The sequence below is a fragment of the Misgurnus anguillicaudatus genome, chromosome 12 (genome assembly GCF_027580225.2).
Source record: "Misgurnus anguillicaudatus chromosome 12, ASM2758022v2, whole genome shotgun sequence".
Classification (NCBI taxonomy): domain Eukaryota; kingdom Metazoa; phylum Chordata; class Actinopteri; order Cypriniformes; family Cobitidae; genus Misgurnus; species Misgurnus anguillicaudatus.
Genome location: NC_073348.2, coordinates 21704758 through 21730505, shown reverse-complemented (window position 1 = coordinate 21730505; position 25748 = coordinate 21704758). Strand labels below are relative to the sequence as shown.

Genomic DNA, 25748 nt, shown 5'->3' with positions numbered 1-25748 from the left:
CTCCCCCCAAAAATAATAATAAAAAAATAAGCGTTAGCAAATACATGACCTAAATACTAAAATTACTAAAAGTATTGTTCATTGTTAATTTATGTTAGCTAAAGCACTAACTCTGACAAAAACAACTTGTAAAATGTACTTTAATCATCGTAACAATTTACACAAACTTTTTAAAGTAAAATGTACTGCTTTTTTAAGTACAACATAAAAAATCTACTTAATAATACATGAAACATTTGTTCAATAATTAATTAAATGTCACTTCATTATTTTTTTTAGAAGTTAGATGTATTTTAATTGTTTAGGTAAAGTCTATTACTAGGTAAAGTTTAAATACTGACGCATTGCTGTCCTAAAAATATTAAATAAATCTTTATTTCTTTAACGTGGTTGTATGGGATTTTTATTGTTATAAATGGTATTATAACACAAAATTCATGACTATAAGTCAGTCACTGAATAAACTTGATTCTCCACAAACACACAAAAAACTGCGTTATTGACATGAATTGTCAGTACTGTGGAGAGAAATACAACAAAATGTGTTGAACATTTCATGTAAGTAAACACTGATCACCTGAACATTATTAAAAATATACAAAATTATCATTTACAACAAAACAACATCAATAATATTAAATAATCAAAATATTCAGTCACAAAGGATTATGGGTATTCCCTACAACATGTACTGACAATTTTAAGTTCATTTCACTTAAATGTTTAAGTTTTATGGATTTTTTACACTTAAGTTAAATGAACTTAGATTTTTAAGCAGACTTAACCACGCATTTTTTTATAAAACAATAATACAAGAAAATATATATTATGACTTACTATTTCGTACACTAATTGTGTATTTATTCATAATTTTACTTAGGAAAATCTAGTTCTCAATAAAGGTTGATATTACTATGTACAATAAAAAAAACTAATTTTTAAAAATTAAATAAGTGGTCGCAATCAATTTATTTAAGATAAATTTAAACAAAAAAATTAGAAGAACAAAACAAAAAACTTTTGTTTAAATGTAGCTTAAATAAATTGATTGCGACCACTTACCTTAAAAAAAAATAAGTAAATTGAATTAATAATTTTTGTTCAGTGTAGAAATTATGAGGGTTATCAAATATATTTTACTACAGCAAAAAGTTTTTTTTTTTCAGTGTAATATTAACAAATTCAAGTGTTACCAAAATGTCAGCCATTTCTAGTACCCATTGGTCCAATTTTATAATTCCGCTTATTCAACATGAAGTTTTGATAGATTTCTGGCATAACATTGAAAAAATAAACTATACTTTTATAGTGCCTTAAAGAAATACCAACTGCTGTGCTTTTATTTTAGACCTCTCATCCTTCCTCTAATGAAAACTTAAGGAGCATTTCACCCGTAGAAACATTAATCTTTATTGAAAGTGTGTCATATTTGTAGTCGAAATGTAACATACATTACGAATTTGGTGCCTATTTGACCGAGAAAAGGTGTGTTTGTAGTCTCACTCCTTCAACAAAGATATTGGACTTCCTTCTTTAAATGATGCAAAATGATTATTTTTACATCATTGAAAGAAGGAAGTGCAACACTGAAATCTGTATTTCTCCTGTCTAAGCGGCAACTGATGAAATGATGCACGACCATTCAAAAACATGACTGGGATTCTAACTATACAAAGCTTAATGCAAATGGGTGAAGTGTCCCTTTAAAAATATGCGTGCAAATTGGTAGGTGAACACTCCGAGATTAATTTTCAACTCCAAAGCATATTTTCATTTCCCTTATTTAAGGAACCAGCCTTATATTAAACACAATTCGGGCACGCTGCCTCTAGTGTGCGACTCTCACTGGGCACAGATTCTTCTGATTAGTCCAGAACCCTGAGTCATAGCACAAAATTAAAATGATCAGAGCCCGAGCCTTGAGAAATATCTGGAATAGACACTCAATTATACACCAATCAGCCGGAGGCACCTCACTTTTAACTGCTGATTTATACTCTTCACCCGCCTCTGACTGGGCAGGAGTGGCCACCCACCGCACGCAGCCGGAGCTTTTCGGTTGCCCGTAATGCCACGGTTCAATCCTCGGCTGGCTGATGTTTCCTGATTTCCATCCATTGACATTTTTGGGAAGGGTGATCATTGAGATGCTGCACGAGCGCCAGACCTTTTTAGCTGCTGTTTTTGGGCGTAATGGGGGAAAATAAAGAGCAGGAAGGAGAGAGATGGCAAGTAAGAATGAGAAAAGGATGGCGAAATGGCTAATTGGAGAGAGTGGAGTAAGGAGATAGAGGGGTTGTCATGTGTCCATATGTTTAGAAAGGACCTATTATATATCCCTGTGATATGATAAGCATTTTAAACTTTTCGCACGTTTTGTAGCCAATTTGTGCAGATCTAAAAATATTAGGCATTTTTTACCTTCTCGTTTTAGTTGGTAGCACACTTTGATATTTATGCATTTAGCAAACACTTTCTTCCAAATGACTTTCAAGCTACACATTTTTATTAGAGATGCACCGATATATCTGTCAATAATCGGTATAATAATCACTAGTTTAATGCTTAACAGTTTTTTTTGTGTGATTGTTGCAGGCAAAAATTCTTGACCTTGCGGCACGTTTAAAAAATAAAAATGTGATGGAATATGCGGGATATTTATGCAATTGTATGCGATGAAATTGCGGAAACTTGCAAAAATTGCGGGAACTTGCAAAAACTGTTTTTGAAGCATTGCAGCTTTTCAATGATGTTTACGTCACATAATCACGTCACTTCATAACGTTCTCATGGCAACAGGGGAAATGGCTGCGCTTGTGTGAAATAAATACAACATTTTTTTACTTTCTGCTAAGATATAATATGGAGGACCACAAGAGTCATGAAAAATGTAATAAAGAACTTCAATATTTAATAACTACATGGACAATAAAAATAGCAATTAATAGATTTGTTTAAAAATTCATTAATTAATCTATAAATAAATAGACAAAGTTACGAAAAAAATCATTATGTAACATTTTATTAGGCAATAAAAAGTGAGATTATAAAAATAACCTACAAATGAAATATTAATCCATTAATAAATAGTTCAAAGTAATATAACGATTTACAAAAACAACATAAAACCCTCAATAAGTTCATCATTTTAAATTGCATTTAGAAATTCTTAATTAAATAATGGAATTTCAAAATGTATTTCAAAAAGCGATTTAAAAAGAGAAATAAATAACTGGATTTATAAATTGAACTAAAAATACAGGTTTAAATTAGGCATTTAAAAGGGCATTTCCGTTTAACATTTCTGTTTTCATTTTCCAATGGGTTTCCTTATTCTTTTTGCTATTCGATTTGCTTTTGGTTTGTTGCCTCTCTATTCAGCTTTTCCGTGACTCTTTGGGTCCTTGCAAATGGTCAAATGAGAAATGCAAATCAGCTATGGACAGGTGGATGTAACAAGCTCGCTGATTGGCTCTGATTGAGGTCATGCGCAGATTTATACATCTCGGATGAGGACCCAAAGAGTCACAGAAAAGCTAAATAGAGACGCTAAAACCAAAAGCAAATCGAATAGCGAAAAGAATAAGGAGACCCATCGGAAAATGAAAACAGAAATGTTAAACGGAAATGCCCTTTTAAATGCCTTATTTAAACCTGTATTTGTAGTTCAATTTATAAATCCAGTTATTTATTTCTCTTTTTAAATCACTTTTTGAAATACATTTTGAAATTCCATTATTTAATTAAGAATTTGTAAATGCAATTTAAAATTATGAACTTATTGAGTGTTTTATGTTGTTTTTGTAAATTGATATATTAATTTGAACTATTTATTAATGGATTAATATTTCATTTCTACATTATTTTTATAATCTCACTTTTTATTGCATTTTTTTATAACTTTGTCTATTTATTTATAGATTAATTAATGAATTTTTAAACAAATGTATTAATTGCTATTTTTATTGTCCAGGTAGTTATTAAATATTGAAGTTCTTTATTACATTTTGCATGACTCTTGTGGTCCTCAATAATATACAGGTATGTGACTTTGCTACGAAAATGCGGGGATTATGAAATCATGCAAGCCCCGCATAATTTGCGCGCGGAAATCTGTAATTTATGCAGCGAAAGTGCGGCATATTTGAAAAAATGCGGCACCCGCATAAATATGCGGACTTTGGCTGATTATGCATTGAATCATGCGATCGCATAATCGCGTTTTTCTGGAGGGACTGGCTTAATATTAATGGTCATTATGTGAATGAATAACATTCAGAAAATCGAATCGTCAGAATTTAGTTAATGCGAGTCAATGTAACCACCAAACTTTCTGTATCGGCAGATATCACTCTGAATAATCGGTGGAAAAATGTAATATCAGTGCATCTCTAATTTTTATCACTGTATCAGTACTATATGTGTTTTCCTTGGGAACCGAACCCACCACCTTTTGCGGATATCTATAGCAATACTTTACCAATTGGTAAAAGCAATACCCTGACCTATAATGAACCCCATATAGTTTTCTTGAAACATCTAAAAATATAATTTGACCTCTGTGTCATTTCTCCTTGCCTAGAGGACAACTTAAGTAAAAATGTGGTACTTCATACCAAACACTCCTCTATATAGGGCAAAGTATCACCTCCTGTAACTGTTCCATTTGCAGTAACACATTCTGATGTCAAATCGACAGCGAGCTCTGGCTAAATCCCACAACCTACACCTGCCATCTGTAATGTGATGGCATATCTGGGCAGCTTAATCCAAGCCTAGGCCCAATATTTACTCGTGTCTCTCCAAGCACAGCCACCAAGATCACGGAGAGATTTGATGTGACAGGAGGGGCGGCCAAGGCCACGCCGCTCTGAAATCAGAACACCTCTGTAGAGACTCGCGCTTTCAACACGCGAGACCAAAGAGCAACTCTGAGGCCGAGCGAGCTGCAGCGGGTATATACTAGTTTTTTGGCATCCTAGAGAAGATCATCAAAGTCAACACTGCGTTTTCCAGAAGTCCAGTCTGAGAACAAAAGGTTTACTTAAGGAAAACTTTCCTTAAGACCTGGATTTGAGGGTAAGAGGGTTTGCTAGAAGAAAATCAGCTCAGCTGGATGCCTTTAGAGCCATCACGCAAGTCATTTTAACTCTTTCCCCGCCAATGACGAGTTTTTCCGGCAATCCGTATTTACGCTATTATCCACCAGGTGGCGCTCTAACCCAACTTATAAAACCCAGAAGCAACCACTTAAAGGAATAGTCCATTTTCTTAAAAGAAAAATCCAGATAATTTACTCACCACCATGTCATCCAAAATGTTGATGTCTTTCATTGTTCGGTCGAGAAGAAATTATGTTTTTTGGTGAAAACATTGCAGGATTTTTCTCATTTTAATGGACTTTAATAGAGCCCAACGCTTAATACTTAACTCAACACTTAACAGTTTTTTTCAACGGAGTTTCAAAGAACTATAAACGATCCCAAACGAGGCTTAAGGGTCTTATCTACCAAAACGATTGTCATTGTTGACAAGAAAAATAAAAAATATGCACTTTTAAAGCACAACTTCTCGTCTAGATCCGGTCGTGATGTGCCAGCGTGACCCCAAGCAATACGTCATGACGTCAAGAGGTCACAGAGGACGAACGCGAAACTCCGCCCCAGTGTTTACAATCCGACGTTGTTGTATGTCGAATAATACTAATTAATGTCTTTGTGTCAGTTTATTGTTTACAATGGTCCGCAAATGTGCGTTTCATATATGTAACACATGACCTCCCTACGTCACTACGCAATTACGTTAGGTCGCGCTGGACCGGACCTAGACAAGAAGTTGTGGTTTAAAAGTGCATATTTTTTATTTTTCTTGTCAAAAATGACAATCGTTTTGCTAGATAAGACACTTATGCCTCGTTTGGGATCGTTTATAGTCCTTTGAAACTCCGTTGAAAAAAACATTTTGGATGACATGGTGGTGAGTAAATTATCTGGATTTTTTTTTTAAGAAAATTGACTATTCCTTTAAGGCAAACAGTTCAAACTCTGTGTATGTTTTATAATTGGTTCTGAATCTAATCTCTATCAAAAGTCCTTCACAAAAATGCAATTATCTCAGCTTTTTGCTCAAAATTTTGTCTTTTTTAATACACCTCCCATATTTGAGAGGTGATAAAAGAGAACAAATGAAGATTGGATGAAACTATTTTTTTTAAAGCAGAGAGTCTGTTCTTTCATTTGATATATTGTTTGTTTATATATTTAAAGAACATTTTCTGGAAGGCATTAAAATTTTGTGTAAATCATAAAAAAGCTGGCGCTGGCTGGCAACTTAAAAAAAACACTGGCGGGGAAAGAGTTTAATGGTGGTTGTTACAGTTTGATTAGAGCTGATGTTCATACTTATAGGTGCTGCTAGGCACTGTTTGAAGGGTCACAATAGGGTAAAAGTGAAAGGGACCATTTCCTGTTTATGGTAATTACAGCTTTAGGGGTTACTCAACCTTCCATTCATCTTTTTCTGGAGATGGCACCCTGCTGGACCTGCACGTCACCCGTCAGATAACCGTAAAGGAATGCCAGAACTGCCATGGGAACCGCTAAAAGATCAATTTTCTCTCAAGGCACAGGGTCGAATAGATTTTACTGACATTATTTTCCTAGTGTAATTCTGTACTTACACCCACAATGTAAAAATATTATTAAAAAAAAAACATTTTTTATGTTACTTTAACAATTGAGTTAAACAATTTCAAAGTTATGTGTCAACTTATCACAAGGTAAAACTTAAAGCGTCCAAAACACACGCTGTTTCTGCGTATCTGATGTTAATCTGGAGTATCTATAGGGGCAGTTTCCCAGACAGGGATTAGACTAGTCCTAGACTAAAATAAATGTAAGAGCTGTCCAAACTGAAAGCACCTTGCATTGACATATCTTAAAATTCATCAGTGCCCTTTGGTTTGCCTCAAAATGCACTCAAGTAATGTTTTTAATTAACATTAGACTAAGGTCTAGGCCTGGCTTAAACTAATCCCTGTCCGGGAAACCACCCCATGGAGTAGTATTACATCCTTCATATCTCCGAAGAATCTTTAGTTTTATCAGATTTATAAGAGACAGATTAGCTTTACTGAGTCTTTTCGATAACGTACAAAAAAATTTGGAAGGAGGAGTTACTAGCTGCGGGAGGAGCTAGTCTGAGTCAACACTTTATACAAAACTGACTGGATAACTTATGATTCACTATATGTTAGTGTCATTTATATAATATGCACTTTCGCGCCTATTTCCAACATAAGACAGAAGTCTTACTTACCGCATCCAATTCATGACCTGGTTTGGACTTTTCAATGAAATCCGGTCTTAAACAAACACACACGCAACCCCGGAACAAACTATATCCATTGTTTCCATAATGCTGGCTTTCTTCTCCTTACATCTAAAAACACACTTCTTCTTTAGTGCCATTGTTGAGTCTTGATATAAAACAAAGCAATTGCGTAAAGTGATGTATGTAACTTAGCGTCCTCAGTTCTTGCTCTCCCGCTGATTGACGTGTGGGCGTGGTTTTCCAGGAGAAGTGCCCATAAAAGAAGTGATACGTATAGCTTAACCTTGAAACATCAGCTGGACCCGTAATCGAAATAACTTTCCAAAATTTGTCTTGTTATATAAATAAACTATGTTTAAAGTACTTTGCTGTTATCTATTCTTAGCGGAGTTTACCTGAAGTTACGTGTTGCCCACGAAAGCCGCTTGTTTATGTTGTTACTACTTAAACTGTCTATATAACAAGCAAAATATACAACACGTAGATTACCTAGGAAACCAAAACATTTGTTATTTTCGACGAGGTATTTGTTCAAGAGTTCAGTCAGAGCAACTAGTCCGACCATTAAACGAAAGAAACCGAAAGTAAAGTTCCGAGCAGACGCGTAATCGCGTCACCGCACGTGCGTCCGATGAAACCGTCTACACCCAACAGATAAATGTCACAGCAGATCAGATTTTTAAGCAATATGTTATATTTAAACTGCATTAGCATATACTCGTAACTTGAAAGCATTGTCTCCTGCCGTTTGCACTGTAGTACTTGCGTTTTCATCAGTGTATCTGCAGTCAGGCCTCCAGAGAAAGCAGTTTCCAGACAAAAGAGAACAACCAAGTTCAGCGAAAAGGCAATTCACTCAAATCAACTTCCTCTAACTGATCTTGAGGAAATGGATGTGACATTTCTTCCGTGAGTGCCTAACAGCTCCCAGTATCACTGCCAGTGTATTAAGAGATGATCAGCCAGGATACGGAAAGTGGGGATTAAGAGATAGCAAGAGTAAATTGAAGTTCACATTATCATGAAACATTTCACCTTAAATACTGTAATCATTTTATAAATAATAATTTATCTTATTAAAATTGTAGATGAGAGACTAGCCTCTTTCACACAGTAATTTCATTAAAATATCATGAATTTACCAGAATAAATTTACTAGTAAATTTAAAAATGTGCTGTTCACACACGCAGTGACGTTCCGTCTTTTTACCAGTAAGATATCATTTACATCCAGTATCAAAATAGCGGTAAACACGATGAGAAAGCGAAGTTACCAGTGCCGTGCGGCAAGCTCAATGTTGTATTTGTAAACAATGGCGGGTTATGACTTACGGTCCGTATATCCACGGTATATCCACGGTCCGTATTTTGTTGTTTTCACATCCGCGCAAATGCAGACAGTTGCGAAATTGCTCGTGACCAAACAACATTGCATTAGGTGACTTTAAACGTATTTCATTCACCATCATTATCATAAATACCATAAAGGTGTGCGTGTACAAATGTGTTTTTATGAATTTCACACTTCCGTTCCTAATAAAAAATCGGCAAATATACTGTAAGTGAAGTCAATGTCTGGTCTATGTTATCTTTTCACTTTGCTGTACATCAGATCAAAGGAGTCCAGGCTCTGCTTTGATAAGAAGCTCACAGTCAGAGGCAATATGGGTTGGCATGTCTACATTAGCACTATCGATTCTCCGTGAACTGTACTGCCGGACGTCTGAATCTATATACAGTGACATGGTTTACCCACACAAATATGACCTCAAATGTCAAAAGTTTAAAGTCTGACAGATAGCTAATCTACTGTAAGCAGCGCTCGATTCCTGCGCCCGCCCGTGTATGATCTCAAGGTATGACTGTATAAGATTTATTCTCGTGTTATGGGGTAGAAATCAGGTCACCCCTCCATGTATGTACTATTATAATGTGTATCCTTGGGTCCAGTTTGAAGAAGCAAATGAATTGAATTTAAATGTTTCAGGGTATGATGATGCATCAGGTCAGGTGAGTTAGATCTAATTGTAAACCTCTTAGTATGTAAATAGTATGTATATTATACAAGATGTGAATAAATATATTGACGTTGACGTTTAATTACTTACACGCACCAGCCTGCGGGGCATCCTTTCCTGCCGTGTTCATTATTTCTGCAGATGAAAACATACGCCCCTCCATTTATTTTATTCTGTACAATCTATCATAATTACTGACAAATACATTGTTATTATGGTTTTAATTTTGATTAGTAGCTCAGACCCCCTGAACACATGAAAAACTCACACGTGTTAAAGGGAACGACCACAGCATCACATCAGGGAGGTTCAGCTCTAATGTAATCACACATCAGGAAAGAACAGACAGCGTAATATTAAACTACTATATAATCACATATTAATTTTTAAACTCCCTGACCTGCTTTGTAATTTGTTAATGAATATGGGCTGATTTAGAAATTAAATGACTGAAATCAAACTTTGATGATCTTAAACTCATCATTAGATTATGAGACTTATAGAGAAAGGTTAAAGAGACACTCCACTTTTTTGAAAATATTCATTTTCCAGCTCCCCTAGAGTTAAACATGAGATTTTTGCTGTTTTGGAATCCATTCAGCCGATCTCTGGGTCTGGCGCTGGCACTTTTGGCATGGCTTGGCATGATCCATTGAATCTGATTAGACCATTAGCATCACGCTCCAAAAATGATATTACGCAGCGCCCGAAGATAGTCCCCTTAGTAACTTTCAATAGCAGGGGACTATTTTCTGGCACTGCGTAATATCATTGCGTCTGCTGCAGCCATGTTACAGCAGCAAAGTCCTTGATTATTACGCCAGAATGAGAGTATAGTTCCTAGCCATATCTGCCTAGAAAATCGCAACTTTTAATTTTCCGTCAGTCATAGTCCTTGATGTAACTACAGACGAGTCAAGTTTTAAATAGGAAAAAGATAAAAACTCTTTGGTTATTTTTGAGCGCGATGCTAATGGTCTAATCAGATTCAATGGATTATGCTAAGCTATGCTAAAAGTGCTAGAAATCAGCTGGAAAATGAGTATATTTTCAAAAAAGTGGAGTGTCCCTTTAACTTTTATTTCTTTTATAAAGTATTGCCATATGCATACAGAACATTACTATATAGTAAGTAAACTATATAAAATAACCTTTAAACACCTCTCTATCACCATCTCTGTTTAAAACATAAAATTGCAGGTTACTTTCTGCATATATATTCACGTGGGTTGAAGTCAAGTGAAGTCAAACTAACATTACCCATGAAATTCGACCTGACAGCTCAAATTATAAATCATTATTATAAGCTTACCGCTGTGAACTGTAATGAGGTAAGGAGGCAGTATTGTACACTTATTTTTTGTTGCCTACCTACTCAATCAATAACTGATTTTTGTTACTTTTTTACACTAAAAAGTGGTTGATTACAGCTTTAGTGTGCAATGTTTAATGTGCTGCTTAGGGTTGGGGAGGGCTACAGTATTTTAAGGTTATGCCACAATATTGGTCAGTAGTTGGTTAACCTTACAATTTCATCCAATAGCTGCAATCTTTCCAGCGTGAAGTTAAAACAACTTGATTTTGCAAGTCAGTTCAACCTACTGTTTTAAGTTTTGATTTGTGATAAGTTGACATAACTTATAAAAACAAGTTGAAATTGTTTAACTTAATTTGTTATGTTGATTTACGGAAGCCGAGAGAGGTCGTCCATATTTTTATTTTTGCTTGCTTGTTTTCTCGTGATCACGACTTACTTTTCTCTAAATATCCTGACATGATAATCCAAATGTCTTCATTTCCTGTCCATAATATTTCGTTGATTTTGAAGTGGACTGCTTATGCATATACTGTATGAGTTGGGGTCTTCACCATTACCACACGTGTAGCCAATAGACTTAGTAAATAAATAAAGTTGGATGTTCATACATTTAGGGACCATCTCTAAAGTAGTAATGTACACGTTTCTATCTTCAATAGTATTTAACACTTTATTTGAAGAAATATCAAAAATCTAAAAATGTGTGCATTATAGCTGACAACCACATGCACACTGTACAGTTGGTTTTGTGAAAGTTAACTTTAAACAGCATTTAATGATTTAAAGTAAAAAATTTAAATATTGTGGAGTTACTTTAGAGACGGTCCCTAAATTCAGCACTATCAAATTCTGCCCTACAAAGGCAAAAGACCTTAACTCGCTAAAGTGTAGAACTGAGAAAAATTACTTTAAAGTTTAGACTTTTTAGTGACTTCAGTTATTTTTTTATTTTATTTTTTATTTTCTTGGAAAAAAAATTTATTCAAAATACTTATCCACATGATAAAGGAGGTCTTGAATGTCCCAAAAATATTAATAACTAATTTTCGACCAAAAACGAAGTTACTGCCTTTTGCCTTCACTGCAGAATTGTCAATTATTGACAAATCTATTTCATCTTGAGCGAATCTCTGATCCAAGTAAAATCTTATTTGTTCATCCATGCTTTTATCAAAATATGCTTTTGTTCTCTACAAACAAAACAACACGTTCTATTGAGTACATGTAAGCTTTAATCACATTACAAGAAAACAACTTTTCTTATCTCGAGATCATGAGAAAATTAAAGTCGAGATCATGAGAAAATTAATTCGAGATCACGAGAAAACAACTTTTGTTATCTCGAGATAACGTGAAATAAAGGCGGGATAATGAGAAAACAAGCAAGTAAAAATAAATGTAGTGCATGACCTCTCTTGGCTTCTGTATTGATTTGACCAAAATGCCGAATTTTTTACAGTGTACAATACGCTATATGTGCTTGGCGGGTCTAAAACTTTAGAAATAAACAAATAAATAAAATCAATAGATTTACGGAGAAGGTTTCGCCAGCCTGTGCCCTTATATACAGCTCCATTTATTAGAATTAAGAATTTGTCCATTTAGCGAAGAACAGTAAATTCCCCCGTAATTCTTTCTCAACAGCACCTTAAAGCAGAAAGCCAGGACTTAGATTCACAGGAGGGAGAGACGATCCGTATCGATCCTTTTCAAACAGAAGCATCTTCAGGCCGGGCTTATCCTGAGTGTTCTTTTCCAGAAAGAATGCCTCATTTCAGATAATCTGCCTCTCTGAAATGAAATCAAACAGAGGAGAGCGAGCGCGAGACGGCAGAAGAAAACGAAACAAAGAAAGAGGTCTTCGCATAGGCCTGGATTCGCTCCAATTCGCAGAAGCATGTCTGATTAGCCCCGGCTTAAAAAGCCACGTTCACACACTCCTTTTCAATATCCCTGATTAAAAGTTGACAGGGGCGTCTGCCGCGCAGCCAAAAACCCTTTTTACTTTTTGGAAATATTCATCAGCCAGACAAAGTGAAAATAGGAGTAGTTTCGGACGGGTAGACGCAGCAGTTCTGGGCGTGCAGGCGAAGCTCGCCTCTTCCAAAGATGATAAAAAATGGATCATTGCCACAAAAGAAACAGATACGGCCTTGATTTATAGTGTGTTATTATGCTTAGCACAAACTACATGCCGGATCACATTTTGCATTCGTGTCATTGATGTCATGAGATGCATAATTCTGGAAAGGTTCCCCTAAAATTATTTACTAACCTCCATTCTGATCAAAACGCATTATTGCCATGAACAAAAAAATGAGACTTTTTTGCAAAATTGCCTCTGGTCATACAACAGCTATCAAGCTTATAAAGGAAAAATACTAAAAATCTAAAAGATTGTACAATTTTATATATTTGGCAGATGCTTTTACCAAAAAAAGTACATAGTGCATTAACGTTATTTATTTTGTAAATACATGTTCCCTGGGATTGAACCCATGAACCTTCGTACTAACATGTACGTTTACGTAGGCCATCCCAATCAGAAACCCACATGCTGTTATTACTGCTTTAATGGGTTTTGCTTTTGTCTCTTTTGGAGCTTTAACAGGTCACCGTAAACTGTACATTTTCCGAAACAAAAACAGTCGTTTTGAGGGTGACTTAATAACCTCTAAACTTTTATTTTCAGATGAACTGTTCCATTAAGGATACTGACATCGTCAACATTTTTATTCCAACTCCCAGAGATCAATGCGCAGACCTCTATTGGATAAACGCTGGCAACCCTTCAGCCTCTGACAGATAATGCATGAGTTCATCTGTTATATAAATGGAAGGCAAACACTCGTGACGGTTTGCTGCAGCCCCGAATTCCCATTTCTCTTTCAGGCATGTTCTTCCCCTTCTGCCCGTTTAAATTCTTCGCCGCTCAGGCAAACTCTTTGGCCCTCGGACATGTTTTACTTCATCGAAAGAGTGTCTGGTGGCTTTAGCGTCACAGTGGCTCCCCGTGCACCATCAGTGTCGTGTACCACTTGTTACATTAAAATTTCACACTCGCTGATGCAATGCACACATGAATACATAACACTTTCAAAGACTTCCAGGAATGATTTAAACATTCTTGATCGTGACAAAAGTATGAATATTTTAACTCGACTTCCAACCCGGGTGCAAGGAAATGTTGGCTTAAAGAAATAGTTTACATAGAAATTACTGGTGGTCCCTGGGCCAAATGTCATCTTTATACGGCCTGCTGGTCATCTTTGTCTGATTTAAATTCAGCGTGGTTACTTTTGTCTTTCCAGTGTACATGACACATGATGGCCGGAAAACCGGAAGAAGATTTTGAAAGGGGCTGCGTAGGATGTCAACCACTTACAAACAATTGATTACTGATAAGTAACTTAATACGTATAAATACATATGTAGATTAAAGGCTCTTGCCTTGACACAGATTTACAATAAAACTGAAATTTCAATATGATACGCCACTAGGGGGCGAACTCCGACAGTCGTGTCTGGATGTAGTGTACAATTGAAAGGCGGTTTAGCCTATATAGCTTTAAAATATTAAAAAAGAAAACAAGAAGTGCAATTTAAGTCATTAGAAGACTGGTTATATGTTGTGAATAATTGAAATATAACAATTCATTAAAGTTAAACAGTTATAAGCAAAACAAGTTTAAGAGCTTCACATGTTGACTTTTTGTGCAATGTTCATAGTTGAACTTTTAACATTCATACAGATAATTTAAATTAGCAAGTTAAAATTGTCACTTTGTAGGTTTAAGCAAAAATGTGCCGTTTTGGGTGTGTCATTTAATATGCAAATGAGTTGATCTCTGTACTAACAGTGGCGTGGTTGGATAGAGCAGATTAAGGGGCAGTACTATCTCCTTCTGACATCACAAGGGGAGCCATATTTCTATGACCTATTATTTCACATGCTTGTGGAGAATGGTTTACCAAAACTAAGTTACTGGTTTGTTCTTTTTCACATTTTCTAGGTTAATAAAAGCACTGCAGACCAAATTATAGCACTTAAACATGGAAAAAGTCAGATTTTCATGAAATGTATAAAATGTCTAAAATATTAAAAAGAAAATATGAGATATTTATATATATATATATATATATAGGTCAAAGTAAATATATAAAAGGTAAAACTAGAGGTGCAATTTTGGCCTGCATCATATTTACAATTTTAAAATCTGGCCCTCCAAGAAGAGTAGTTGAAGACCCCTGCTGTATGGCAAAAACTACATCATATTTTTTTCTGCTATTATCTTTATTCGAAAAATCAGTTTTCAGTAAAATACTATGGTGAACCATCTATTCTTCCAAATTCATTAATTCTATAGCACATGCAGAAACTGCTTGTAGACGCAAATAATTGGTTGCTGCCTGAAAACCATTTACTCACAAAGATATGTGCGTTAAACTGCTTATCGCACTTGTCATGTGATTAACTAAAGAGCTAGCAGATACCATACTGTGCGTGTATGGCTGCTGCAGTATGACTCATTCGTGCAGGTGGTGAATGTCATTTGCCTTCTTTAGCCTCTTTGACACGGCAAATGCATTGCCGCCCTAAAATTCCCCTTTCGCAAATGCACTGCAGACATACTGCATTATTATTATTATTGCTCCTCTTGTAACAGAAAGGTTTTGGCCTGAATGTACGGAAAAAAACAAATCCTATACATACCTTACGGTTCTCTGCGGGCCGTCTATTAGGCGATGCTGACATCTATTTGGCACGGCTCTGCGGCCGGCAGCATGCAACAAATCAAAGTGTTTGCTTGACTGTACGCCGTTAATATGCTACACGAGCGTGCTTATTTGCATAGCATAGTGGCTAGGGCACAAGAATTCCCTGTTAGGCTCTGAATAAACAGGAATGGCAAAGACACAACGTTCCCAACATACTGATGAGTTCCTGCTGACACCGTCTACCTTAATGGACAATCTGTCCACCAATTTGACTGTAGCTGAGTAATGAGGCGGCAGCCAACGCGTTTAAAAACATCATAATATGTACCACACTAAATAAAAGCACTAGGGACACAGACCAAGACAGAAAGACGTGACGGACCCTGAATAGAATGTATTTAGGCCTCATCATGCTATGAGACCAAATGCATTATGGGATTGAATTTGAACTCAAGTGCTTGACCATCTGTCTGATTAATGCTGATGATTGTTCATACATTCAGAGCTGCGTCTAACATTCATAAGCCATGGGACAAATGTTGACATCCGATAAACAGTCTTTGTGTGTTTTATTTATGGTCTGCTATGGAAAATGTAAAAAAAGGCGCAGTCTCGTTAAACAGGAGACTATAACGTACAGTGTAATCCAGTGTAAAATGCCATGTCAATGTGAGATTTACCCATAATTCCATTAAAGCAGACAGCACATGGACAATTCAACAGATGAAAGGGTGCGGCTGTCACTTCGTTGTGGTTAAGACGAAATCCCTTCCCTTTGACTTCACACACACACTGTCACATGCATATATATTAAGGCTAGATTGATGTCCCGCGGTCTGTTAAGAATTTGCTGAAACGGTCAGTAGTTAATATATGAAAATTAATCAATGCAACATGAGTGACGATTTGCAGATGGAGGGAACAGTCATGAAAGAGTGTGTTTCATTTTGCGTGTATGTATGTGTGTGTGGAGTGAGCTAATCCACTGAGTGCCTACAATGTAATAAGTAAACCCGGCTTAATGGAGTTCATTTAAGCAGGAGAGACTGTGGAGGTAATGCCAAGGTATCGCTGAGAGCTCATTTAATGGGTTTGACTCAACACAAACATTACGCTTGCCTCATTGTACAGGATTTGCCCTGTTTGTCATTTATACTGTAAGACAGTACATTCGCATAGCTGCTTGACTGCCTGTCGTTTACAGGTGCATTGTGAAACTTTTAGAAAGATCTCTTGACAGAATTGCAATATAATATACATAACCATATTATCAGTGGTGTATAAAGACATTACTTAATGAACTGTATTGTTTTTATTACCTTAGTATGAGCTGTTTTTTATCTACATACACCGCGGGTCCCCTTACATGGAAGTCGGCGTCATGTTTCAACAGTAGCCCTAAACGGACAAACTGTCCTATAGAGCGTCTTTTGTTACTGCGTTGTCTCAGACGATGACATGTTTGTCCTGTGGCGGCAACCATAGCTTCAATATGCGTTTTGAAAGGTAGTGTGAGCTGTAGACTAAGCCCCAACTTACAATCTCACAGCTAGATGCCATTAAAAATCTACACCTTTAACGCTGCCCTTTAATGTTTTAACCTTATTAAACAATGACGCGAGTTATCGTCTTCAACCTTTTCTTGGACTACAACAAACACACCGATTGTAGGCAACAGTTTACTTCCTGGAATTGGTGATGTAGACAAGAATGACATTATCATAATTCCTCTCACTTCGGACTCTGTAAGCCTGTAAGTTAACTCCTGTTAGCATTGCATTGTGAATCTTTCAAACATGGTAAGGAGCGTCACATTTCCGTCTGACGTCAGAGTTATTCATGCCAATCACAACATACAGATTAGTTTGCCAATCAGGACAAAGTGCTTTTCAGATCAATGAATTTTGTACAAAACCAGCTCTGTCCCAAATCAAAGGCTGCAACCTTCGAAGAATGCGTCCTTAAAAGGTGAGCACTCGATCTTTCAAGGTGGCAGCCTCAGAAGTTCACGAAGAGAACTGAAATGAGACAGTCTAACCTTCGGAGGACCCTAATTTGCGTCATCTGCTGCACACGCCCACCACACCTGTCAGCAGGACACAGCGGAGACATTTCTGACTTATTAATTAAAATAAATATTGAACCAAAAAAAAAAAATTTTTATTTGAGAAAATATGACATGTTGATGTAGATTAAACTATTAAACAGTAGCTATATCAAATTATTCATTCTTAGAAATATTTTGAGGCGTCATTCTAAGCATGCTTTGAATTGGGACAGCCTTACTAGCCTTAAGTCGTGCTGCTGTGACGAAATCAGTCTTTAAATATGTCCTTAGAAGGTCGCAGCCTTCTAATTGGGACACAGCTCCCCTCTCGCTCAAACTTCCCTCAATATTACTGCACCAGAGCTCATAGTTCTGCAAACTAAGTGCTCTTTCGCCATACAATACAGTTCTCATTTTTATCCGCTTAAAAAACATGGAAGTGTTTGGTGGCTTCTACATTCATCCCTGTTTGGATCCTAAGGAATGAATGGGGCTAGGCTAAATGCTAACACATTCATGACGCGCTGTAGAAAGGTTAAGTGTACGCATTGAAAAAAATAGGTATGTATTAATTGGTCTAAGTTGAGGTAAGAACATAGTAAAATATTGAAAAACTGTGGTGTTTTCCTTCAAAGGGATAGTACACCCAAAAAAGAAAATTCTGTCATCGTTTATGTTCCCTCAAGTTGTTTCAAACCTGTATATTTTTTTTTGTTCTGCTGAACAAGAAGGAAGATATTTGTAAGCAAGCAGAAAACAACAGCACCATTGACTTCCATAATAGGAAACAAATACTATGGAAGTTACTGGTTCCCTTAAACGCTTTGGTTACAAATATTGCCCCAAATATCTTCCTTTGTGTCCAGAATTTTTGTGTGAACTATCCCTTTTAATGGAAAAATATTAGTGGATCCCTGACTATCCAGTTCTTCCAAGCAAATCACTTTCTCACTAAACTTTTCTTCTAAGTAGCTACTGTATTCATACTGCTGATAGTAACCCGTTTGCTCTGCTAAGGTAGGGAATTAATTGTGGCAAACAAAGAGCTTTAAATTCGAGCCACTGACACAATGCATCTCATTATGACTTGAGAGTCGGTGCCGCGTCTGAGCTTGTTTATTTTACTCCGTGTCAGGAGTCTCTTTGTAAAACGTCTTTGACTCTCTCACCGGCAGACTTCTCCCATCACTTGGATCGCTCTACATCATCTCTTGCTATTCTCTAATTAAACAATTTGAAAGCAGTTAACTCTGGTCTGTGAAAACACATAGACTTCATTTCAGCTTGATTTCCTATCATGTCAGAGTATCTGTGAAACAAGGCAACAGTGTTGTCAATTAACCAAAAGTCATACAGGTTTATTCATTTTCTAACAATAACCAGTGTTGGGTGTAATTAGTTACTAATAATTAGTTACTGTAATTTAATTACTTTTACATTGAAAAATTAAATAACGGATTACTATTTTTTTTCCGGTACTTAATTACAGTTACTTCTGATGTAATTAAAGTAAATACTGTGTATGATGGTAGAACGATAATGTATAATACAATAGTGGATTTAACTTCCAAATCATTAAAGTCTAAGGTTAAAATGCATGTTTTATGTATCCTTCTCACTTTTAATATTTTGTTAAGTTAATAAGAATAATGGTAACACTCTACTGTAGTTTACAATTCTCACTATTAACTGGTTGGTTATAAGCATTAATATTACTGAGATATTGACTGTTTATTAATACTATTAATAAATAGCACATATTAATGCCTGATTCTGCAAAACCTTATTTTACATACCTATGTAGAAATAAGTAGTAATTAGGCCTATATTCAGGCAAAATTAGTTAATATTTAGTTAATAGTGAGAATTGGACCTTAAAAAGTGTGACCAGAATAATTTATTGCGTTATTCTGGTTAAAGCGCCCATATAAGGACTTTCCACCTGCACTGAAATTGCCCATAAAAGAAATAAAGCAAGAATGTTATGTATGCATTTCTTATGTTCTAAAAAACCATATACAAACCCTGGCGAAATCCAACTGCTTTTTTGACACTTTGCCTATGTTTAGCATGAGGAATCCAACTCTTAGGCCCTATTTTAACAATCTAAGTGCATGGTCTAAAGCGCACGGCGCACAGTCTAAAAGGGCATTCGAATCCACTTTTGCAATGGGATTTTAATTTAACAACGGGAAAAATGGTTTGTGCGCCTAGCACACAGTCTAAAAGGGTTTTTCCTATTCTCGTAATGAGTAATAGGTGTGTTTTGGCCGTAATATGCAATAAACCAGTGAGGGTATCATCTCCCATCCCCTTTAAAAGCCAGTTGCGCTGATGCCACGTCAATTCCCTATTTAGATGGTGAAATGTGTAAACTGAAAAACTAAGCAGAGGAAAAAGATCACCAGTTTAATATGTTGATGTTAAAAAAAAATGTTTGTTTTTATTTGTATTAAAAACTTCCACTTGTCGTTGAAGTAAAATTAGCAGGCTTTTAATTGCTGTAAATGTATGACTAGCCTACACGATCAGTGAAATCTCAAAGAACAATTTACAGATATGCAAGAAAAGGTTTGTACTCTAAAAATACTTTATTTGTAACAAACAGGAAATAAAGAATTTGATATAAATGCAATATTTGCATTTGTTTAAAGCAAAACATTCAATTACTTACCAATGTGTATGATAGGGCCCTTAAACTGTATTAATAAGTCAGAATGCATGAAATAGCTTTAAACCCCCATTTAACCAAACTATTTGATTGCATTTTGTGGGCCTTTCAAAAATGTGTTTTGACAAAATACTTTTCTGAAGCAACATACTTTCCTTTGCAGTTTTGTTTCTGTAGCTCAGTTGATAGAGTATTGCATTAACAGTGCAAAAGGACATGGTTCCAACCCCTAGGGAGCATGCATGTTTATAAAATGAAATATTGTATTGCACTGCAAGTCGCTTTGGGTAAAAATATCAGCCAAATGCATAAATGCAAATGTAAATAACATATAATAGATGTTTTGCCAGAGATTGTATTTTAGTTGTTCAGATCTTAAAAGTATGAAATGAACTAATTTCATGCTTTATTTCACACAGTCTTCGAGGACACAGCTCAGGATAGTCGCAGGATAGTAATGAAGGGCCTGCGACTGTAAGCATTTCGTGGATTCTGAGTGATTTGTTTTTGAATTTAAATAAAAAAGCACTGACTGAAGCTAAACCAAGTATATGAGCATCATTAAGACTGAGTTTGGGTTGTAATCTTTATGTTGTGTAGCTAATGTCTTTTATATCCAACTGTCCTGGCCAACTGCATGTGCCTTTTAGCAAAACTGTACTGGCAGTTGGTGGATAAAGTATCCTTGTGTAGCCTACTCTGCTGTACATACTGTGTATATATAAAAAATAATAAACATTATCGCTATGCCAGCTGCCGTACCCTGCCATATGCAATTGACGTCCCTTCTGAGGGAAAAAAGGAAAGAGGCAGGCAGATGCGACAGGTTTCCCCACAGCGACTCTACTGGAGTCACCGCATGATAAGGAAAGACATATTTGCTCGTGTCACTTATCATGGGAATAGCTGCAGCAACCCGTGAGGGGGTTCACGCGTATGTGCGGGTGCGCATGTGTGTGCTGCGTGTATCCACAGTGTGAGTCACCAATGAGCAGAGCACACACACTGGGAAACAAGACAGATGCTGGGTTTGCATAGTGTGTAGAGCTATTACCCGTACCGGTGCAGAGACTCTTTGAAAATAGGCGCCACGAGGCAGTTTTTAAATGCAGACGGAAGCAGAGCTTATAGAGGAAATGCAAGCTGGCCGTGGATGATGAGGAAATGGAGGATGATTAAGAAATGGAGGTGGAATCCCTGAGATGAAATAAAGGAATAGTTGCCCCAAAACACACTTTGGTGATTGTTTACTAACCCCAATATTGTTCCAAACGAATGCGGTGCGCTATATTCTTAAAAGTAAAGAGTAGTGTCTTAAAGGTGTATTTAGGTGAAGTACAGTTTTTAATTCCTCTCTTTTTTTTCAATCTATCCACAGGTGCCTCACCAGATGAGCACGCTGACCTTCTACAGGTACGAGCAACCTATTGTGGACTACTGCCAGGCCCATCAACCCCTGCGGCTAAACATGAGCTATGAGGGTCCCCCGCAAAGCATGGAGGGGTTGGAGGACCTTCCCACCCGCGAAAGGAGCACCATCCAGACTGTGGCCCTTCCGGCTGTGCCCGCCATCAAAACGGGTCCTCCGGGGCCCTGTTCCCCACCCAGCCAGAGAGCTCCTGGTGAGGGGCCCTGCATCCCTTACCCCACCACAGAACGCACCATTAACTATCCAACTACAGAACGTTCCACCAGCACTCTCACTTTTAGACGCTAAAAGCCCCTTGTGCGAAGCAAAGCATGATGGGTAACTCAAAAGAGGCTGTGCCTGGGTGGTGATCCACATTTCACCGGTAAAACCGCAGCGGAGCGTCTCAAACTTTGCGTAATGCTGTGGCATCTTCTCTGCAAACTGTTTCTCACAAACATAGAGATGTGACGAACATGCCCACAATGTTGCCGGAGGTTGGAGGATCTGGCGTACGTTACACTTCTATTATGGAGTGTAGTGTATCCTGGAAAATTGGATTCCATGTCTTTGTCCATCTTTTCATTGTTCCCAATCAAAGGCCTGTGTGTTTTTTGCTTGCCCCGTCCTGCTCAATGGCAAATTGAAATCCAATGCAACGTGCATGCGACGTTAAACTTGGCTTTGGTTGCATTCAGCCCCTGCTCTATACCGCCGCTACGGGACACCGCCTCTGTGGAGTAGATAATGGTGATCCTCCCGTGCGGAGTGAGAAATTAAAAGGAATCTGCAATAAACACGTTTTTTTTTACATGGAGTAGAGATAGAAAGAGAGAGAGAGAGAGAATATGAAAAGAAACAAATTAATGTTCGCAAGAGCTCTAAGGCCTCTCACTGATATTTTCATTTAGTTGCCAGGGAGCGTCCATTAATGCATCTTATTATTTGATTAGGAAGACAGATCTGTCCAGACATGAGCATGGAAGATCTTCAGTAGAAAAAAGCATTCATTTAAATCTAAATGAAGATTGACACGACAAGGTCGTTCAGTGTGCACATGTACCAAAGATCAGGCTTCTTTAGATGTACATATAGCTTGTGTTTCTTTTCAGAATATAATCAAATGAATACATCGGTATGCGTCTACCGCTTACTGTAAAGTGATGTTTTTCACCTGATTTAAGTTTTGCTCCATTCAGTCCAGTTAGTATTGAAAACTAGAGCTGAAGAATACAAAGAAACTTTGCATTTGTAGGCTACCTGTTTTCCTATTGGTGTACACGTGCGTTTGCTCGCTTGGGTGTGGGTATAGGCTAAATCCTAAACCTTTATTTGGAAGTCATGTCGGAGTCACCATACTCCAACCAGAAATATATTTGACGCAAGTAATCAAACACGATCCCGCTCTGAATGTGCATTTCTGTGGTCGTAATAAAATAAGGGGCAAATGACTGTGCCGTTAAATCGGATGCGTTGTTACTGTACGTTCACACGCTGCCGGCGAGAGTGTCAAAAAAACACTCTGTCTGCCCTGCCAACGACAATATAGAAAAAGTGTAGTGGACGCTCTGATGCGCAAATGCATTCTTTGGAATTTTCTCAAGCGGATGTTTCCACCTTCCGATTGGTTGCAGCCGAACTGCATCATAGCTCATTACAATAAAGTTTAAAATTTCAACTCTCCTCGACGCGCCATCAGCTCTCATTGAAAATGAATGACTTCCGACGACTTTGCCGCCGGTGTGAATGCACAGTAAGTCAGGTAGCTAGCTTTGAACAAGACAGTTGAGAAGTGTGAACTAAATCTTTAAATTGTTAATTCCGCTGTAGAAAAATAAATATTTCGCTAATGTTCACTATAGCACCCCTTGTGGCTACGCTTAGAATGCATTCAGACATTTCGAAACGCAACAGTGCGTATAAACTCATTTGCTTGAGTTCGTGTATTTGCAAATAATATGTTTCAGACCAAAATGCTCCTTAAGCCCAACCTCAAATGGCTTCCTAATTATCTCTAGAAAATGATTTAACGGTCACAAGACTTGAACCTCTAATAAGGCCCTCCAGATTTATATTACAGAGTATTTGCTAGTTTCCATCAGCTGAGTTCATATAGAGGTGGTCAGTAACCTCAGGTCATTTAATCTTAGAGATTTTTGTATCCAGATGTCACTTAACAAGTAAGCTACCTAGATGTAATTGCTACAATTGGATGAAATAGCGAGAAGTACAAACAGGAGAGACCAGGGGCAATTGTAACATTTATTTCATAAGTCACAGACTGCTACAAATCTTGTATTTAGGTACATTAAGAGCATCATACGTGAGAAAGACTACTGTTTTAATATTGTGGAGCTGATTATAACAGTAGTTTGGGGCAACTTAAAACCTATATGAAACATTAATATATAAAATATATGAACCTCTTGCATCTCCAAAGAGCACACATTCGCATAAACTTATTGCTTTAATTTTACTAAACAGCTTTTGCCTTTATGTAATACTAATTCATTTCGCTGTCAGAAATAATGTTTGTTTAAAGCAAATGTTTAAGTGGGACCAACACTATAATTATTTAAAATGCATTAAATCCTTACACTAATATACCAGCAGATTTTGTTTTTACTGTTTTGTGTTACAATTGCTCCTGACCTCTTAGCTTAGAGGAAACTCTACTGAGCATGTGCAGGAAAAAATCACTCCGGATTATTTATGGTAAATAAAGAAATGTTACAATTGACCCCTATTGTAATTCCCCACCTACTTCAAAACCAGTTTGACAGATTCAGATCAGTCCTTTGTTCTTTAACTAATACACACTCTAGTAAAATTACTAGTTGACTCACAATCATTAAATTAGACACATCACTCGCCATACTCCAATTACATTGAAACCAGCAAGAACTGTCATGTTGGACATTACAAGGCATTGTCCAGCCTTGAAGAAGTCAAGTTTCCCTAACATTGGATCACAACATCTTGTTTTTCTCTGCAAACCCTGAAAAAGACTTTTGAAAGACATAACAAATATGGAAATATTGCCTGTAAACACAGATGTTTTTTCACCTGGCGTGCCTGTGTCTGTGGACTTATGAATGTGGACATGGAACCTCACTATTGGTCAATGTGGAAACGTTCATTTAAATCTCAACCTGAGCTCAGACCAAGGCTCCAGAACAATGGCTGGTGGTGACATCATCACCTCTACTTCTCATAAGCCTGAAAATTGCTCTGGCCACCCTCGTAATGGTCACTGATAAATAAACCGGAACGCTCCACACGCAGAGGTACAACTTGCGAGGTGGAGAGAAGATCGCACGTACGTTTGGAAGTGTTTCCCGACAGCCGCCGACACGATTACCTTCATGTGTTTATCTTGTAAATAGAGAGCATAAAGAAACATACTGTTATGCTTCTTTTGACACAAACGTTTTGTGAAACGGACAGATGCTAAACTGTTTAACCGCGCACCTGATCAAAGATTACGCTTGTAGAGACTCAATATGACCCTTCATGTCCAAGATTGATATTTTTCTATCTGCTATCTCATTTAGTTCCTCATCTCACGGCCATTATAGATTTTCTATTCTTTGTATCACTTCCCCAACAGTGTTTGTCATTGAAAGGCGGATATGTTAATGTTAACCCTTATGATTCTTCACTAGCATTATGTTTTCTGAATAATATCAAGTCGTTCACCGAGACCGGCTTGTTGTTTGTTCCAAGGCTTCGTGCATGATGTATTGGGTACATTGGCTTGATGTCATTAGGCAAATGCTAATAGGCTTACCTGCCCACCACATTTCAATTCTAAGTAAGTTGCGAGAACTTTACAACCTCATAAAACGTTCCTCACAGCAAGGCATTAGCATCGGTGCATTGATGCAGAAATCTATACGTAGGCTGTGTTGTGTAGGGGATAGGAAGAAAAGGAAATTATTGTCATAAAAAATATATATTTAGATGAATTGTATAAACATAAAAATGATTATATTCATAACTGATTATGTAGTTTATACGCATGAGCTCAATATAAATGGGATTATTTGTTTGATGGGGTATCGGTATTTGGCACACAGCCATCTATTCAGAAATGAATAATTCGACCATTTTTCAGCTCCAAACTAATTAACTAGGAACGCCAGTGATCGCATCCAATCACGTCTGCGTTACCTTGACTGAATCCCCCAACCCATCATTCAGAGCAATGATTCACCTCCTCCACAAAATGTTCA

The 25748-nt window shown here is 36.9% G+C and overlaps 1 protein-coding gene across 1 annotated transcript in view; it reads left to right on the top strand.

The window, feature by feature from the left end:
• LOC129447153 (leucine-rich repeat transmembrane neuronal protein 4) overlaps nucleotides 1-25213 on the top strand; it is a 146674-nt gene extending 121461 nt beyond the window's left edge. The window contains exon 3 of the mRNA XM_055208768.2: nucleotides 21484-25213. Within this exon, the coding sequence (XP_055064743.2) occupies nucleotides 21484-21822 (339 nt within the window). The 3' untranslated portion in view covers nucleotides 21823-25213. The remainder of the gene's footprint in view (nucleotides 1-21483) is intronic.
• Nucleotides 25214-25748: the final 535 nt, after the last annotated feature.